Source organism: Pecten maximus, chromosome 7 (assembly GCF_902652985.1).
Source record: "Pecten maximus chromosome 7, xPecMax1.1, whole genome shotgun sequence".
In the NCBI taxonomy this organism is placed as follows: Eukaryota; Metazoa; Mollusca; class Bivalvia; order Pectinida; family Pectinidae; genus Pecten; species Pecten maximus.
Genome location: NC_047021.1, coordinates 24822780 through 24844004, shown reverse-complemented (window position 1 = coordinate 24844004; position 21225 = coordinate 24822780). Strand labels below are relative to the sequence as shown.

General features: G+C 36.4%; 1 protein-coding gene across 2 annotated transcripts in view; it reads left to right on the top strand.

Annotated features, from left to right (window-relative positions):
* The window catches only part of LOC117330336 (pleckstrin homology domain-containing family G member 7-like), a 78624-nt gene that overhangs the window by 9747 nt on the left and 47652 nt on the right, over nucleotides 1–21225 (top strand). The window contains exons 1-2 of one of the 2 annotated variants that reach the window (XM_033888549.1): nucleotides 9237–9555; nucleotides 16424–16543. In XM_033888549.1, coding sequence (XP_033744440.1) covers nucleotides 16448–16543 — 96 coding nt within the window. In that variant the 5' untranslated portion in view covers nucleotides 9237–9555; nucleotides 16424–16447. Of the gene's footprint in view, nucleotides 1–9236; nucleotides 9556–16423; nucleotides 16544–21225 lie in introns of those variants that run through there. The other variant, XM_033888548.1, reaches the window with a different exon arrangement.

The following is a 21225-nucleotide window of genomic DNA, read 5'->3' as shown; positions in this document are numbered from 1 at the left end:
ACATCCAGTGCAGTAATAATGTCTAGCCTTGACATCCGGTGCAGTTATGTCTAGTCTTGACATCAAGTGTAGTTATAATGTCTAACCTTGACATCCAGTGCAGTTATAATGTCTAGTCTTGACATCGGGTGCAGTTATAATGTCTAGTCTTGACATCGGGTGCAGTTATAATGTCTAGCCTTGACATCCGGTGCAGTTATAATGTCTAGCCTTGACATCCAGTGCAGTTAAAATGTCTAGCCTTGACATCCGGTGCAGTTATAATGTCTAGCCTTGACATCCGGTGCAGTTATAATGTCTGGTCTAGACATCCGGTGCAGTTATAATGTCTACCCTTGACATCGAGTGTAGTTATAATGTCTAGCCTTGACATCCGGTGCAGTTATAATGTCTAGCCTTGACATCCAGTGCAGTTATAATGTCTAGCCTTGACATCCGGTGCAGTTATAATGTCTGGTCTTGACATCCGGTGCAGTTATAATGTCTAGCCTTGACATCCAGTGCAGTTATAATGTCTAGCCTTGACATCCAGTGCAGTTATAATGTCTAGCCTTTACATCCAGTGCAGTTATAATGTCTAGCCTTGACATCCGCGGTGCAGTGATAATATCAAGTCTTGAAATCTAGTCAATTATAGTCTTGATTTAGCCATGATTTCCGGTACAGTTGTATATGTCTAGCCTTGAATTCCGCTACAGTGATAACGCCAAGCTTTGAAACCCCGTACAGTCATAAATTCTAGTCTTGACCTCCGGTAAAATCTAGTCCCAGGACATTCAATGTAATTACTGTAAGTACTTTATGTAATCGGTTGAGGACTCACCTTAATCATACTGTATATCGATTCTTATCGTTTCTAATTCAGCGTGGCCCATTCTATTACCACCAAAACAAACTATACCCGTACCTGTTATAACCCTCGTCAATTGTTGATGTAGATCACTTATTTTTGTCTCACACGCTTACAGATATAACTGGTCTCTTTCCCGCTGATGTTTGTTTCTTACTCATTTACGGAATCTACTTTGAGGTTCGAACAAATTCGGCCATGTAAGTAGGTTTGACCACAAATGCACACACTGTATGTGCATTTGATTGTTTTAATTTTTGTCTGTTTATATATAGGAGTTATGCGGTTTTATTAGTTTGTTTGTTGTATTTTTGTCTTCAATACTGCTCCTTCGCTATCCGTTCTTGTACATTGATGTGTAGTGTCCATTTTCTAATTAGCCATTTGAAACATTTGGCATTGAGTATGTTGGTACTTTATGTTACTTACTTAGATGACAGAGACAAATGTTCATATTCATCTTTTTTTTTACCTATCAGCCAAGCAACTCGTGACCAGGAAGTGTTGTTACACGTCACAGTTGGCACTATCCACGTGCCTATGGACGTGTGTGGCTACATGCTCAGTTTTAGATTGACAGGAAACAAGGGATTCGTTCCACACGTATACACACCGAGCCACCGTTTAGAACCCAGCAGTCGTTAATGAGCGAGAGATTGCTATCATAGCTGTTTGGTTGTCCTTACAACAAGAGCTCATTAGCTTGTACCTTCATTACAGTCACGTACAGACTGGATCGTAGTGACCGTGAAGAACCCGTTATTGGCACCACTTGTTGGCTTATTTGACCGTTTTATCACGCATCACGTGAAGGTTCATAGTGTAGAACGTGCGATGGTATATCACTTATTGAAAATCTAATATAACGGTTTATACAAATTGCCATGTTACTGATTCAGAGAGCGATATTGATATGGTACTTCAACACCATCTATAAACCAGGCTCAATATTTGTTATATGTAAAGTATGTAATTTGTAACGTTTAGGACTTTTCGCCATAAGTATAATCTGTATCGTTGTAATAGTTTAAATTTAGTCTTGACCTTGTGTGTTATGATATAAATCTAAAACTTGACCTTGACCTGATATGACTGTATATGTACGTAGAGGCCGATGTGACCTTGACCTTGTGTGCCTTATTAGTCTAATGCGGCCATCACATTGAGATTCGCTGTATTAGTCTGATGCAGCAAGTTTGACCTTGTGTGTAACAGTATAAATATAATGTGACATTGACCTTGTGTATAACTGTATAAATCTCAAGTGACCTTGGTCGTATGCGTTAGTTTAACACAACATTCGCCTGGTGTCGCTTTAATAGTCTAATGCGACCTCGACTTTCGCCTTGCAAGTCCTTTGACTTTTGGCTTCGGTGTCGTTATATTGGTGTGATATGACCTTGACCATACATCTTGCTGTTTCAGTCTGATTAGATATTCGCCTCCGTGTAATACCATTATTATGTATTTATTTATTTATTTACAGACCTAAATCTCTTGTTCGGCATGTGATTGTGAACTGAACGGTAGTTACCTATAAAGAAATAAGCTAGAGCGTTCAGCATGTCCACGGGGGTATAGAACACATGGGTACAGAGACATCCAGTATGGCGAACTGATAATTGATTATTTCAGCTTTATGTGTAATTCGCCAAGCACGTTGAGGTGACAACGCCAATTTTAAAATCCAAATAACGGTTTGTCAGTTCCGTCGTGGAATAATTTGTCACTGAAGCCGTTGTGACCGATATAATTCAATCAAGTCTACTATAACGTCTCACACACCGTGTAACACTCAGGTTTAATCACACACCCCAAGGAAAAGAATGGAACATGAATTGTCGATTATATATCTCTGATTATCAACTAGACAACATGTTTTCAGTGTCTTTCACCTCTATTATTTCATCCAAGAAGAAAAATATCTTATCGATCAACGTGATGCCTAATCTTCTCTTCTGCAATTAATTTGTTGATTGGATGGTTAAGAATGTCATTTACTTGGATATGGATCATTAGAACGAGTGATGATGACCCAAGTCTGACGGCCCGAGTTATGTAATTTACTGGGGTATGGAGACTAGAGTGATGTCCCTTAGCAAAGTTAAACTCGGGTATTGGGGAGGTAATAAAGTTCCTTGCAGTCACGATCACGGAAGCGTACTAAGCTATGTACTGGTATTTTAATGAAGTCATTTTTTTAAGTTGACTACAGGTGATTAAGTGCTGTTAATTTATGTACAGTAAAATGTAATGAGTATTATTAACTATCTGTAGTAAAAATACAATTACTTGTGAGATCGAGTGCGTGAGTTGGGAAATTATAAAGATAACCCATGGAATTGTGTTCGTGGTTTAGTAGAGTGTATAGGGTGTATTTAATGATTGGGAGATTGTTTGCCAGGCTTACTTCTGCAAGGCTGATCAGAGGATATTGACCCTGAAGCTGAAACTCAGTGTTTAAAGGGAGATAATCAAAATTTAGAAATCTAAACTGTTTTATACTAAACTAGAAAGGGAAAAGTTAAACATTCTCCCTGGACTTTATTTATCCATTTAGCTGGTTGACTTGTTTTGCTCCCGGTGTTCTATACGCAATCTATACGTGTACATGAACATTTCTTTAAAAATGTTTACTATCCTAAATACAGATAATTGAGTGGATTTTCAGTGGTAAATACATGATCTCCAACTTAGATTTCTGTCCCTATCACCACTGTCGAGATATAGAAGGACGAAACATCTCTATGATGCGGGTGTACTTGTACCATTTTTTTCTGCATTACTGAGTCAATTATTAATCAATATCTAAAGTGATCTTAATATGTGTAATTTTGATAAAAAAAAAAGTGTTATCCGTAATATACATGTAATATAAACAAATTCTTAAAAAGTGCATGATAGAATATTAGGAAATGTTGAGTTTCGAGCGGCATCTTGTGGGGTCAGCTTAGTCCAGTCCAAACTTTATCTTTGATCTTGTCTCGTGGCCTTGGGCTTGCTTGTATCACAAAATTCCGGAGATGTCAACATGCTTTACATAACCAGAGAGTCAGAAATGTTTCATGCAAAATGGGCAAAGTGACCCTCTAGGTTCAACAAGAGCCAGGCTTGATGCCACCTCCCAGATACATTTGAGTATGAAAAATGCCTGTCTATACGTGTCGTATATGACACAGACCTTTACCAATACCTTATAATGACAGAGTATTTACAGTTTGTGGAGTACTGGAAGATGATTGTCTTTTGTTATCCAGTGTATACTATGTTCAATGATCTTAGAAAACAATGTATATCTAGAAAGTAATATCAGAGGCCGAGTTTGTTCAAATATAAAATTTATTTTTTTCATCTTTAAAAAGTATTGTTAGAAGATAAGCTACTTTCATTTGGAACGGAAATGCAGTGCGCATTATTGATTGCTGTTTGAAAGAGAGTTGTATTTTTGATTGTACATCATCATCATATAAGTACTATTATCATTGATTTGCAATATCGTTATCGAGGTCAAAATCTGTATACTTAATTAATCAATTATTATTATTCCTTACTTTTCACACATTATTGTAAAACGGATACAAACATTTGTATCATTATCTATCATTCATTTGGTATTGAAAAACTGAATATTGTCTAAATAATGTACCTAATACCTGTATATATGACTATACCTGTATGAATGACCGTATATGTATTTATGACGATTCATGTATGTATGACTGAACCTGTATGTATGACCTTATTTGTATGTATGACTGAACCTGTATGTATGACCGTACCTGTATGATTGATCATACCTGTATGTATGACCATACCTGTATGTATGACCGTACTTGTATACATGACCTTATTTGTATGTATGACTGAACCTGTATGTATGACCGTACCTGTATGTATGACCGTACCTGTATGTATGACCGTACCTGTATGCATGACCGTACCTGTATGTATGACCATACCTGTATGTATGACCGTACTTGTATACATGACCTTATTTGTATGTATGACTGAACCTGTATGTATGACCGTACCTGTATGTATGACCGTACCTGTATGTATGACCGTACCTGTATGTATGACCGTACCTGTATGTATGACCGTACCTGTATGTATGACCGTACCTGTATGTATGACCATACCTGTATGTATGACCGTACTTGTATGTATGACCGTACCTGTATGTATGACCGTACCTGTATGAATGACCGTACCTGTATGTATGACTGAACCTGTATGTATGACCGTACCTGTATGTATGACCGTACCTGTATGTATGACCGTACCTGTTTATATGACCGTACCTGTATGAATGACCGTACCTGTATGTATGACCGTACCTGTATGAATGACCGTACTTGTATGTATGACCGTACCTGTATGTATGACCGTACCTGTATGTATGACCGTACCTGTATGTATGACCGTACCTGTATGAATGACCGTACCTCTATGTATGACTGAACATGTATATATGACCGTACCTGTATGTATGACCTTACTTGTATGTATGACCGTACCTGTATGAATGACCGTACCTCTATGTATGACTGAACCTGTATATATGACCGTACCTATATGTATGACCTTACCTGTATATATGTATGAATGACCGTACCTATATGTATGACTGAACCTGTATGAATGACCATATATGTATTTATGACGATACATGTATGTATGACCGTACTTGTATACATGACCGTACCTGTATGTATGGTCATGCCTGTATGTATGACCGTACCTGTATGATTGATCATACCTGTATGTATGGGCGTACCTGTATGTATGACCTTCCCTGTATATATGTATGTAGTATGACCGTACCTGTATGTATGACAGTTCCTGTACGTATGACCGTACCTGTATGTATGACCATACCTGTTTATATGACCGTACCTGTATGTATGACCGTACCTCTATATATGACCGTACCTGTACGTATTACCTTACCTGTATATATGTATGTATGACCGTACCTGTATGTATGACTATTCCTGTACGTATGACCATACCTGTATGTATGACCGTACCTCTATATATGACCGTACCTGTATGTATGACCGTACCTCTATATATGACCGTACCTGTACGTATTACCTTACCTGTATATATGTATGTATGACCGTACCTGTATGTATGACTGTTCCTGTACGTATGACCATACCTGTGTATATGACCGTACCTGTATGTATGACCGTACCTCTATATATGACCGTACCTGTACGTATTACCTTACCTGTATATATGTATGTATGACCGTACCTGTATGTATGACTGTTCCTGTACGTATGACCATACCTGTATGTATGACCGTACCTCTATATATGACCATACCTGTATGTATGACCGTACCTCTATATATGACCGTACCTGTTTATATGACCGTATCTGTATGTATGACCGTACCTGTATGTATGACCGTTCCTGTACGTATGACCATACCTGTATGTATGACCGTACCTGTATGTATGACCATACCTGTACATGTATGTATGACCGTACCTCTATATATGACCGTACCTGTTTATATGACCGTACCTGTATACATGGCCTACCTGTATTTATGACTGTACCTGTATGTATGACCTTACCTGTATTTATTTATGACCGAATCTGTATGTATGTATTTATGACGCTGCATGTATGTGTGACCGTACCTGTATACATGACCTTATTTGTATGTATGAGCGTGCCTGTATGCATGACCGTACCTGAATGAATGCCTGAATGTATGACTATACAGTGTGTCTGAAACTCAAAACTCAAACTTAGGGTTCTTTCCTTGGACCCTTATAGCTATCCGAAACACATTCATGTTCGCTTCATAACTTTGTACATGTAACAACTCATAGTAGAAGTCAAGGTCTAAAACTGCCTTGTCATTTTACCCTGGGTGATGATCTTCAGGGAGTCGTGTCAACTCCAATTAGTTAAATCTTGCCATAACCAGGCATACAGTACCTGTATAATAGGCTTGTTCCTGTCATGATCACTATCTCGTCTTCGTCGTCGCCGTCGTCGTCGTCGTCGTCGAGCAGCATTCAACAAACTTCTTAGTCAGGATATAGGAGATGTGCAGGGTCTTGATAAATGTTTTTTTTTATATCCATATCATCTAGTTTTTTCTCTAACATTCTGCCCAATGTTTAGAATCGGGGTCGATTTTATACATCACCGTACTGTGTGAATGAATGCGTTAGTGGTCAATACTTGAATAGCTATACCTGGAAATACAAACCAGACATGTACAGAGATAAGATATTCGTGTACTATAACCTTTTGTTTCTCGCTAATTGAATCTCGCGACGACAGAAGTGACCACAATGAGATTAGTCTGCTCGCAACAGTGGGCCCTGGAGTTCGTCCTGTACCAGTAACCAGTCAACGCCTTCTCTCTAGTGATCAATTAAATATTGAAACTTATACACTAGGAATAACAAGGACACGGCCTCTCCAATGTCGCTGTTTTGTGGAGACTATTCTACGTGAATTACGAATGAAATATATTTGTGTGAAATATCGAGACCTGTTTGCGATGGTATTTTGCCATGTTAGTATATCACATGACAACATTAGTATATCACATGACTATATTAGTATATCACATGACTATATTAGTATATCACATGACTATATTAGTATATCACATGACTATATTAGTATATCACATGACTATATTAGTATATCACATGATTATATTAGTATATCACATGACTATATACTGACACTAAACCATCCCTCGCCAACACTATCAGACCATAGTGCCCTAAAAAGAAGGCGATACTGTATCAATATTAAAACCCAATCACTCCAATCTGATATTGACAAGAGTCTACGACTGGTGTAAAACTTGGAAAATGTCCTTTAATGTAAAGAAATATTACATAACGTTCACCAACAAAAGATGTACAACTGAGTATCCCTATAGCTTGGGCGGCGAATCTCTTAAGAAAGAAACATGTGTTAAAGACTTGGGTATATGGCTCATTACAAATCTAACTTCCCATTACATGTTAAACAAGGAGGTTGGTAAGGCCATGCAAATGTTTGGATTTTTAAAACGTGCTTGCAGGCCATTTACAAACGTTTCTGTTATTCGCTCTCTGTACATTAGTCAGCCCGAGTTTCCTCTGGCCCTGGCACCATGTCTGGTGTATATTAGTATGGTACGTAGAATACTGCTCTGAAATATGGTCACCATATCAAACAACACTGATACACCAGGTTGAAGTAGTACAGAGAAAGTTTTTAAAGTTTCTGTGTGTAAAATAAAAAAAAAAGAGTATAATAGTCTATCGACTTGCAAATGTGTACACAATTCAACATAAGCTGTCTGGAATCTAGACGTAAATACATAGATTTTATATCTTTATTCAAATGTTTACATAGCCTGCTGGATTGTGATTATTTAACAGGAGAAATGAACTTTTTAGTTCCACATCGTTTTATAAGGTCGAGTAGTTCATCTATGTTTTATTCCTGTATATACCGTATTAATGTAAGAATATATAGTGTTCTTAACAGAGTCCAAATTAGTTTTAACTACACGCACCTTGGTCAGGTTCCTTACAGTTTTTAACGTAATATTTGAAAGATTTAAAAGTCGGACGTTTAGAAGATTTGTTTTTTGAATTGGGTTTCTTACTGTTCATAACATGACTTACATGGTTGTCTTGATGATATATATTTAGGATATCAATTATGTTTCGCATGTATGCATTTTGTATACCGTATTTGCTCTTTACTACGTATTCAATTCGTTCTTATGTTATATTTGATTAAATTGTTATCGTTTCTGTAATTGTACCTTAGGGTCTGTTGAAATTGAAATAATGTAAATAAAATTGAATCAAATTAATATAGGTACTAAATCGTCACATACCATAATACTATTGGGACGTCATTAGTTCATGGTGTCAAGCTAATATTATGCAATAAAAAGTTAACTCCTTGTCAACTGTAGCTATGTCTGAGCTCATAACTTTTCCCCGTAATGCAAGACGCACATGGCGTCGGGTGTGGGCTGTACAATGTATGTTGGAAAGCTCGTATTGTTGTTTACATGGATCGGTTGTACAATGTTACGTCAGAGCTACAAAACCACTGGTCAGTCAGTACAGACACAGTATCATCTGTCACAACAGATAAAGGAACCGCCAACATTATGGGTCCTATCAGTTTGGACTGTGTAGCCTTGTCGATGGCTATCAGCCATTTTGTCTGCCGACTTCTGGTCGAACGCATGTTAAAAGGTACACATGCTACCTGCAATTGATATGTCTGAGAAATAGACACGTTGGTATACAATTTAGATGTTCTATGACCAAAGGTATGAATTGTATAATATATATCGGTATATATTGTAAATGTTACATACCCTATACAGGTAGATGGTATATACCATTGCTACTCGTACATCATGTATATAATATATACCCATTACTATACACTGTAGACAGATATATATATCTATACATCAAGTACTCTCGATATTCCCTTGCGAGTATACCACACGGAATACAACGTCCATATACTTTGTAAATAATGGAGTTATCATTATGACAGCTTTGGGATCACGGGCAATGTCGGATGTCCCTACTCTCGAGATAGATATTATAGTATTGATAGTTCCACTAGGATCTGTGGTTGCGTGATACAGCTGAGTCGTTCATCGGGAAAACAGGGATCAGCAACGCCACCAGATAGTAGGTATTGATATGCTTTGCATACAGGTCAAGATGTAATGTTATTCACTGTATTTCCTAATTTCAGAATGTATACTTAGTACTCTAATTGCACGTGCCAAAAAGAGGTATAGAGAAACCGATTGTAACCAATATCAGCTTATCGTAATCAGTATCCTATTAGAAAGACAAATTAATGATAACAGTCTGTACAGGTACATTGTATTTAGTATAGATGTGTATACGTTAGATACGTTGTATATACAATGTCTGTCTGTATACAAGTTAGATACGTTGTATATACACTGTCTGTCTATACGTTAGATACGTTGTATATACAATGTCTGTCTATACGTTAGATACGTTGTATATACAGTGTCTGTCTGTCTGCCTATACGTTAGATACGTTGTATATACAATGTCTGTCTGTATACAAGTTAGATGCATTATATATACAATGTCTGTCTGTCTATACGCTAGATACGTTGTATATACAATGTCTGTCTGTCTATACGTTGAGGGGGCCGCGGTGGCCGAGTGGTTAAGGTGTCCCGACACTTTATCACTAGCCCTCCACCTCTGGGTTGCGAGTTCGAAACCTACGTGGGGCAGTTGCCAGGTACTGACTGTAGGACGGTGGTTTTTCTCCGGGTACTCCGGGTACTCCGGCTTTCCTCCACCTCCAAAACCTGGCACGTCCTTAAATGACCCTGGCTGTTAATAGGACGTTAAACAAAAACAAACAAACTATACGTTAGATGCATTACATATACAATGTCTGTATATCTATACATTAGATACATTGTATGTACAATGTATGTCTATCTACACGTTAGATACATTGCATATACAATGTCTGTCTATCTATACATTAGATACATTGTATGTACACTGTCTGTCTGTCTACACGTTAGATACATTGTATGTACAATGTCTATCTATACATTAGATACATTGTATGTACAATGTATGTATCTCTACACGTTAGATACATTATATATACAATGTCTGTCTATCTATACGTTAGATACATTGTATGTACAATGTCTGTCTATACATTAGATACATTATATATACAATGTCTCTCTACACGTTAGATGCATTATATATACAATGTCTGTCTATCTATACGTTAGATACATTGTATGTACAATGTCTGTCTATACATTAGATACATTATATATATAATGTCTCTCTACACATTAGATACATTGTAAATACAATGTCTGTCTGTCTATACATTGGATACATTGTATGTAAAATGTCTATATATACATTGTATATACATTGTATGTACAATGTATGTCTCTTTACACGTTAGATGCATTATATATACAATGTCTGTCTATCTATACGTTAGATATACAATATGTATCACTCTACACGTTAGATACATTTGATATACAATATGTATCCATCTACACGTTAGAGACATTGTACATAAAGTATGTACAATGCATGTCTTGCTGTAATTAAGATAGAATGTACGCGTTAAGGACCTTGACAGAGTAGACAGTGAGTTTGTGATGAGGGCGATGGGAGCAGTGATCGAAGATGTTAACACAACAATGCTTTATACGTTGACGTTGAATTATTCGACCATAAACATACGCAGTATGTTACAAATAAGCCCAGTTTTGCGATAAGTTACCTTCCACTGCTTCTCCTACCCGTGCTATATATATATACGTATTCGTCTTTATTGTAAATTTCAGCATACCTTCTTCTCTTTATTTCTCACTCCTCACTCCTCGGTCGTTATAAAGTTTGACATTAGTTGTTACGTGTGTGGAAGCATCATCACATCATCAGCATCCTTTTATAGAATATGTACCAGTATAAAGTTATACCTTTCAAAGGTTTACATGCACTTATATTTACATTCTGTGTTGCATTTGCCTATATGTCGTTAGTAAACCAAAATGTATTCATGAGGCTATATACTACAATTTACAGTGATTCGGTCAGTGTATGAATACAGCTCCATGTGTTGTAGGTTAAAACAATGGTCCCCAGTTACATTCGGCCAAGAGAGCTTTAGAATGCTAGCATTTATCTACATAATCCGCCACACAAAATAAAGCAACGCAAGTTATGAGAGTAAAATTTATTAATAAAAAATTGAAGTCGACACAAAATTATTATAAGCGCTATTCTTGGTCTATACGAAGTAATCAAATTGTCAATGTCGTCATACACACACAGGGGCTCGTTGGCGAATTTTCAGAAATGCTAGACACGTCAACATTAAAAGTCCAGCATTTATATAAAAAAAAAAAATATTGCAAAATATCGGCAGTAGGGCCTATCGACATGGTTTCCGGTTGTTTATGCATACTGAATTATAGTTTTGTGGTTATTCACTGATGTCAAAGGCCTACCTTACTCCAAAATCTAGCCCCTGTGAAGTTGAACATCGTCTACTAAGTGAGCGACGCTGATGTGACGGGTTCGACTGGAATCGGTTTCGAAAGAAATATCCTTGGAATCGTTTTTACCTACTGTTAAGACGACTTTCATTTATTATTTAAGAGCTAATATTCCTCTGAAAATAACGTAAATTCAGTCGATAGAAACATAAGTGTTCCGAGGAACGCCGCATCACTTCTAAATGTTAACCGTATATCGCTGCGCCGAAAAACGGGTTTATTTTAAAACAATAAGAAATTATGCAATTGTGAACAATTTGACGATATCTACTAACGTATATGAAATATAATATAAAACCAAGTTTGTGCAAAAACCTTTTTTATAAGATTGCTATTAATAACGACATGAGGGACTATATTATTCCTTCTGGAAATTTCGACTGTTCCGGTATTTGAACTTGATGACGTCAGTGATAGGGGAAGCGGCAAATTTAATCGCGTCATAAGCTACAGTAAATAAAAAAATATGAACGTAAATATAGGCATTGAACTGTTACAAAATGGTAGAATACAGTCGATATGAATACAATTTGGGTGACAGATCAATATTTCATGTCGCTCTAACGGGCGACATTCTATTTATCTGTCACCCAAATTGTATTCATATCGACTGTATACTACCATTTGGTAACAGTTCAATGCTTAAATGTTCTGAGATCATCAAAGTCAGTATTACAACAATGGGATGTCTGACGTCAGAATAGTGGTCGTCTGACCAAATGGTTTGTCTTACAAAACTCTTTCTAAAATATATCACCGCAATGAGACCATTTTGTTACCAACTTTGATTTAGAAACAGATTCTGCTTGTCCATGAGTTAACATCGATAAACACTGATTTTCACGTATATTGCACCAGATTTTGATATCAACTTAATTAAATTGAATATTGATGTGAATTAAATATTCGACTACTTTACGTTTAATTTAATTGTGTACAGAATATGTTTTGCTACCTTCCCTGGTGTTAGAAACATACTGCCCATTGAGTGTGCCCAGTTAAGTACAGCTCTACAGTTTTTCACGCACTCCGACTTAACCTACAGTGTTGCCAAGCGACCCGTTACATTATTTTGTATAATTAATTATTTTCTGAACAAGAAAACAAACGACCAATCAATAAAAAAAAAAAAAAAGAAAACTAAAGTGAAAATAGAGTGAATTTAGCATTGCATACCGTGTTACAAAATTCTTCATCAAGGTAAAGTTCGATACTTTTTGTGAACAATTAATGCCGGACTATTTGCATTAATTACCGTTTTCTTAGCACGTGTAGTTTAGTATTTTCCTCTGACCCAGTTAAAGTGTTGATGAGGTTTCGGCAACGTGAATGCTGGTTAATGCTTATTCTATAAAGATTGATTGTGTAACTCAGATTCGAAGATACTGGTCAATTTAATTTACCTACCAATTCAATCAAGTAGCTCAATAGTCCAATTTTCTTCCTGCCTCTGGCGTTTTTTTCTCTACTGCACAACATGCCATATAGCATGTGTTAAATCCAATAGGAATTTACACGTAAGATGACAAGTTTCACGATACACACAATTGTGACCTACTTTTGTATACACTGACAGTATACATTATTGCGTTCTCAACAACGGAAACACACTGAGCGGAATTATACCATTTTCCAAATATGGTACCCAATGATAGTTTCTGATTTGTTTATACAGCATCTGGAATTCATTAACTGTTTGATAGAGATGCCATATCATATTTAAATGATAGAAACCGAAAGGTGTGCATTTAAAAATTTGCTAGCAGAACAATGGTTTGCATTCGGGCTTAAACAAGAAACTGAATTGTTGTAGGCTTCAGCGTTGACTTAGCGGTGATGCATATGTAACTTAATAGGGCGCGCGCACTCCCGGACAGGTATGTGTGCATAGAACTCGACATTTTCCGCATCAGGTGTGGCAGTGAACACTGCCGTATCTAGGTAACACAGGAGATACATGTATAATGATTGCAAATATAGGGAAATGAAATGCGCTGTAAAATGGTTAAATGAACTCAATTGCAATCGAAGATGTAAAATCGGCGAAATCATACAATATAAGTAAACTGAGAATGGCCCTGAAGTAAAACTAGACCATTTTCTGTCCTGAGGTCAACTATGATCTGGGCTAACTCCAACATATCAACTGGTACTTCTCAGCAATTGCTTTTTCCACATTTGTTGAATTATTGTTTTGTGTGGGGAGACTGATCTGTACAATGAATCGAAGCGCTTTATATAAATCACCAAACACGCAGTAGGCGTCATCTTAGATGGTAGATATGACACGTCATCGAGATGACTGTTTATCTATCAAAATCATGTTTATATATATATACACTTGTACATAAAGTATAGAAAATCACTTTCAAACGTTTAAATGGAAGTATTTCCATTTATTTTTCTCTTCGAAGTAATTTTGTAAACAGTGTCTGCTTTAGAGTATGGCGTCAGCCGTAAAAGAGTCACTTTACACCACAAGGCACACGGCACGTATTGGGTTGTCAAATCCGGAACACACTTCCAACTGAACCGAGATCATTACCAACTTTGAACACTGTCAGGCATAAAACAATTGAGCAATACTGTGATGTTTGTACTTTAAGAATACAAAGAATAGTGCGTGTGTTTACCGTGTATTTTGGCAATGTTTATATTTAGATCATGTTTCAGTCACTGTGTACTCCGCGCATATGTATCTTCAATTTTCGTTTCCGCCAACAAACATGGCGCCGACGTTATAGGTATTGATTGCAATTGAGCGAATCGTGTGAACCTAACAACCACAGTTACCGTTGCCACCATCGTCTTCATACATAATTTTAACAATGGTTTTGATGTAAACAGTATGTTTAAGGTCATGGTCAAAAATTAAATATCATTTACACATGGTATGTACACAGTTAGAGAACTCAATATTTAGCTTAAGTTATGGAAGTGATATAAAAAGGTAACTTCTTTGTAGTGATGTAGATTTGTGGCAATGTTTGGTCGTGAGATAAATCTGCGACAATGTACTGTTGTGATAGTGATGCCATTCTGTGGCAGTTATTTAAATTAGTGGCATTGAAGCATTTTTGTGTTGTTAATATAATTTGTGCTCATAAGACAATTTCACATGTACAGTAATAGTGTATCATAAGCCAAATATGGATGGTTGTGGATGAAATTGTTATGTTTTAATGAAACTATTCTTGTATTTTATAACCATGTTTGTATCAATACGTTACACTTTCATATACATATCTGAATCTGATTAATTTCTGAATCCATGTTATTGATGTCAATCAGTTATGTGCATGTGAATTTGTGGTAGTAATATCAAGTTGTGGTAGTGATATCAAATTGTGGTAGTGATATCAAGTTGTGGTAGTGATATCAAGTTGTGGTAGTGATGTCAAGTTGTGGTAGTGATATCAAGTTGTGGTAGTGATATCAAGTTGTGATAGTGATATCAAGTTGTGATAGTGATATCAAGTTGTGGTAGTGATATCAAGTTGTGATAGTGATGTCAAGTTGTGGTAGTGATGTCAAGTTGTGGTAGTGATGTCAAGTTGTGGTAGTGATATCAAGTTGTGGTAGTGATGTCAAGTTGTAGTAGTGATATCAAGTTGTGGTAGTGATGTCAATTACTAATAATTATGTAAATTAGTGGTAGTGGTATTTTTTGGTAGATAAATTTGTGGTCAGAGTAAGGATAATTTGTTTATAATGTTATAGACAATAGAATGAACGACTAAATTCTTTTTATTAGGATGTCGGTATCTTCCAATTCTAGTTGTAATAGAAACATAAATGTCTACCGCTTTACTAGAGTAGAAGGTGTTTTGCTCAAATAAGTATAGGCCTGGAATGGGGTATATAGTAACGATCGGTAATATTGCAATAGAGGCATGATGACTACTCTGGAAACTAATGAAACAAATAATTCGGATTATTGTGATCACCAATACTGTACAATTGAAAGTTTTTCTTGTCACATTGTACAAAACATTGGAGCACGGCCTTCACATATACACACCCTCACATACATGTACCCTCACACACCCTCACACACCCTCATATACCCTCACACACTCTCACATACATGTACCCTCATACACCCTCACACACCCTCATTCAACCTCACACACCCTCATATACCCTCACACACCCTCGCATACATGTACCCTCACACACCCTCACACACCATCATATACCATCACACACCCTCACACACTCTCACACACTCTCACATACCCTCGCCCACCCTCGCACACCCTCACAAACTCTTACCGTGTATATGTTGATAAAACGAGGTCTTCATTGAGATATATGATTTCCATAGTTGTGGTAAATGTGTGGACATCTGCAATGTTTAGTTTGGAGTTGTATGTACGGTTAACACATATGAAAACAAAGCAATAACGCCTAGAATAATGATGTCGTTTGTTAGCTACTACAGTGACTTTGTTTTGCAGTGTCGGTCCCGAAGGAACAGTTCCATGAGTTTGACGAGCCCGTCATCAGAAAGCGAGGGTGAACCATCGCCGCTGATGCCAAGAAGAGGCCGCCGTCTTGCTATTGTTGACACGTCAAAGGTAAGTAGAATTCATCCTTATTTTCTTTTAATTCTTCGTTAAAGAAAGTCCATAGCACGCTGGCACACTCTACCTGAAACCACATGTTTCGTAGAACGATATATTGGCTATTAAGTACATGCAATTCGATCAATTTCACAAAGTGCATTGTATAATTGACTCCTGGATCTCGATTTATTAACACTGATTGTAAGACATGGTGGTTTAAGCACACGAACATCCACAGCGTAAAAGAACAAATATATAGCATCAGCAAGGTACGGTTTTGATTTCACTGTGTGATGAAAATGGCGTTATATTCTCTTATTTTCTCGACCTGCTCTGTTTTACTTGTGTGTTCGACATGACTACTATGAAATGTTTTAAATTTAACGGTAGTGTCTCTGACTGTTTTGTGTTACCTGCTTATCTGAACGAAAATTTAAGGTATAAAGGTACTACACTCCTCCGGATGAATCAACATCCAAACATTCTTCAGTAATGAAATCTTTCTAAATCTCTGTAAAGGAAATGGGTGATGCTGATTATATTTGATTCTTTAACCTCATACAATAATGTAAGAATCCATATAAACAACGTTTGATTGCTAGCCCGAATAGTTGTCCACTAGACCTTCATCTAAACTTCTTACTACCATTCTCGGTACAATTAAAGATTGGGCTATTCTTATTTCTAAACGTAAAATTAATGAAACGTGGAATTAAAACAAAAAACAAAAACAAAAAAACAGAGATAGCTTGATGAATCTTGAATATCCGGTCCTGATTCTTTCCGATATGCCTAGTGGTTCCGTTGTCACTTACCTTACTCTTATTTGAGATTGTGACCCGGATTGACCCAGATTTGTGGGCCAGTGTCGGCGATGGAGTACCTGTTCATACTCTCTCTGTACTTGTCAAGTGTCTCCACTCTATAAATTATATATGTTTATGTCATCCACACTGCTTGTCGATCTAAGTTAGAAATACGGGTTGGGTAATTTCTCTGTGACTCCTACTGTTAATAATTTATCTATGTTATTGGTTTGATGCATTGTAAGGGGGCTATATTTTCATGGGAGTTGTCTGTTTTGTTTGAGGTGTGCACAGTGAAATAAACCGAAACATCAACTCAGCCGTGTGTTGTTTTATCAATGTTTTGATATGTATCTCTATTAATTAATTTTTAAGAAAAGTTAATCTGTACCTTAAACAAAGTAACTTAACAATGCATTCGATCTCTTATTAAGAATTCTCTCTTTTCCGTGAACGGCGATACGATGTAAAGGATATAATTTATTGAATTATACCTAGGACTTAATCGCTTCTGATTTATAATGCGAATTTTCGATGAAAGGATATCAGCAATCATATTTCGACCGTGTCATTAGCATTTAGCACGTGACTATTTATCTTGAAATCAATGGACACCGCGAACTTTTGTTTTCTTCATACTCAACTTTTCCTGGACATGTCGTTATAAGGCGGACAGTAATATCATACCATCAACTCGTATGGTTGTGTTTAATCTGACTTAAAAGGAAATTTAGGGACGCAAGCATTGCTACCTCAATATCCACATCGATACATAATTTAATTGGAGATACAATGTGTTGAATATACAATTAACCTATAGATAAGATGCTGTATGATCAAATTTGAACTCAAGATCTTTCCAGAATTTGTTTTTCTCAAAGTCAAATACATTGCAAGATGAAATGATATCATACACAGCCAATGTTTCTTCACGTGAAATTCACGTGAAATTCACGTGAAGACATATTGCCTGTATAGTATTGTGGGAAACTCTTCTAGGTATCAAGATTGTGAAGTAAAGTAATGTTTTTATATTATTCAAAGGACAGCTGTTCGAATATTAATTTCACTGGATACTCGAGATTTACATTGAATCATATATCTCATTCGTAAACGTGAATACGTTGATCACATCTCTACGCTGTATGTTAGAGTTTGGAGCTGCAACCGCCGTAGTCCCAATGCAGCTAATGATGTTAAACCTTTGGACGGTCCCAGGGGTGTTAATTTCAACCGGCAAGCTTCCGTTTCCTTTTGAAATATGAAAATATACTTTTTTGATGCTTGTTCATGTGACTTGTGATTCTCCTACTACCTTTCATGTTCAGATGTGATCGTCCTTTACCGTTCTGTGCTATGATATGGTTTCGGCTACGCGTCGTATTCTTTGTATTATTATCCTTCACGACCTTCAAATAGGGATTGAACGGTGTTTTTATTGCGTTAACGCTGGTATAAACGCAATGGGATACAGACATATTCTATGAAGCGCGTTAGCGCTATGTACTGAATATGTCGGTATCCCATTGCGTTCATACGACCTAAAACGCAATAAAAACACCGTTCAATGCATATATTTACAACAAACAAATCGTTCAAATACCGTACGAAGTAAATAAAAGTCGAGATTTGTTGCGACGTTGGTAACTACGGCAGTCTTGGTTGCTAAGATAATATAGTTCCAGTGAATTTACGTAAAGATACCAGTTTTGTTAACAAAATTAAAAGAAACAACTCAACAGGGTTGTTTAATAATTTTACGTTATCAATTGATTAATATATTCACAATCCACAATTTCCGTCTCGGATTAACAATGGTTGTCAAGTACAGCGGCATATTTTGACACAGTTTTAGTAGTGACGTGGTCGAGTGTTCTGTAGGAACTGTACGCTCCAGCCTTTTTTTGTTAGCTTACCGCGCGGAGAAGTTGAATATTCACTAATTTCCACAATCTTCAGTTTACTTTCTGAGCAAAAATACTCACTTGACATTAGCCATTCGTACAGAGTTATTGGGCAACAGGAGAAAACGCTAAAATTACGTTGATAATTCTTTTGAAAATGGCGCCGTCTAGTTGACATTCTGGTGACGTCACTAAGAGACGACGTCATGATTATATTACTGATTCCCATGCTTATTACTCCGCTGAACCCTTTTTAAAGTTACTAAGAGTTTACTAAGCTGAAGAAGGAAGAGATGTAAATATACATGTTTAGCATTAAGGTTGTAATCAGCCTTGACCCTGCGTGTTGTTTGACGACGTATGAAATTTTGACCATGCACTTGATATGTAGAAACGAAACTGTTCATCTTTACACCACACAATAGGATATTGATGAACTATAAAATTCATTAAAAGCTTTAAGACGTACCTGAAAATAGTGGCAACCTTTAGCATTGCATTGAACAAAACATTCACGATAGTGCACAAACTCGTTGCCAAGCGTGACGTCATTATGATATGATGCCAAGATTGTGATATGCATCTCCCTGTTCCAACCACACACATAAATGTTTGATGTTGCAAGTACATAATTGTAACAACTACAACACAATAAGTTCGATATAGCCGGAAAACCATTAAATATCCTTTAATAACACAGGTCTGTATCTTACTAACCAATCATCAGACTTAATTATATAATGACGGTGTTGCTAAAATATCTTTTTAATAATTGATGTCTTCGATAGATGATCGAATAAAATGCCCATAAAAGGCAATAATATGTTCAGTTCCATCAAACTTACATTCCGCATATAACTTTTGTTTTAGTTTTAAATCAATATAATGTCGTGTTTTCGTATACAGGAATCGATTCCTTGATAAAACTTTTAACGGCTGATGTATCCCTGTAAATGATGAATTTGTAAATAAATGCTATACCCCGTTTCTCCATCGCACAGCCACCTACTTAAGACCTGAATAAATAGCGGCCGTTTCTCTTTACGCTGCCTGGTATCATGCTCTTTTAAATTCTGTATTGTGAGAATTTGTTTTATATGATTTAGACCAATAAAAACACATCTATGATGAATGTTTTTGGTATCATAGTCTGTGTAACCAGTGAAAAACCACCACTGTAAGTACGGAGCCAATATCAGTAGGTTTTGGTAGCCTCGAAAAAGATGTATAATCAATGAAACATACTACAAATTATAGCTTCTGTATATTTACCGTTGGGATTTGTCCGTTGCGATACAGATTCCGTTACTTTCTTTAATTGCTTTGGGAGTAAGTAAAGAAGTATGATGTTAGTGGGGCTTACGGATATATCAGGTAATTACAATACATGAATGCTAATAGCAGCTGCCTGCTTGGATACATTGTCTACATGCGGGTAATTGGCAAGTCGTATCTCCAGTATTTTACAATGTACAATTACTGTCATGTTGTTTGAGATGCAAATACACAATACTCTTGTAATCTGTGTATTTTATTATAACATATGATATTGCTGTGTATTATTTTGTTAAGTTAAAATAAAAATGGTTCTTTTGTAGATTGTTTCAATGATATAGATTTAATGATCGACTTTCGGTTTCATATTTGGACAACTATTAATGACGAAATGAAAATTGGAATTTGTTTTTTACAAAAGGTAACTTATGGATATTATAAGGTCAACTATTATGTCGTTAGTTCAGTATACAGTTTATGATATACTTTAGTATGTCGTTAGTACAGTATAAAGTGTATGATGTAATTCATTATGTCGTTAGTACAGTATTAAGTTATGATGTAATTCATTATGTCGTTAGTACAGTATTAAGGTTATGATTTAATTCATTATGTCGTTAGTACAGTATCAAGTTAATGATGTAATTCATTATGTCGTTAGTACAGTATACAGTTTATGATGTAATTCATTATGTCGTTAGTACAGTAT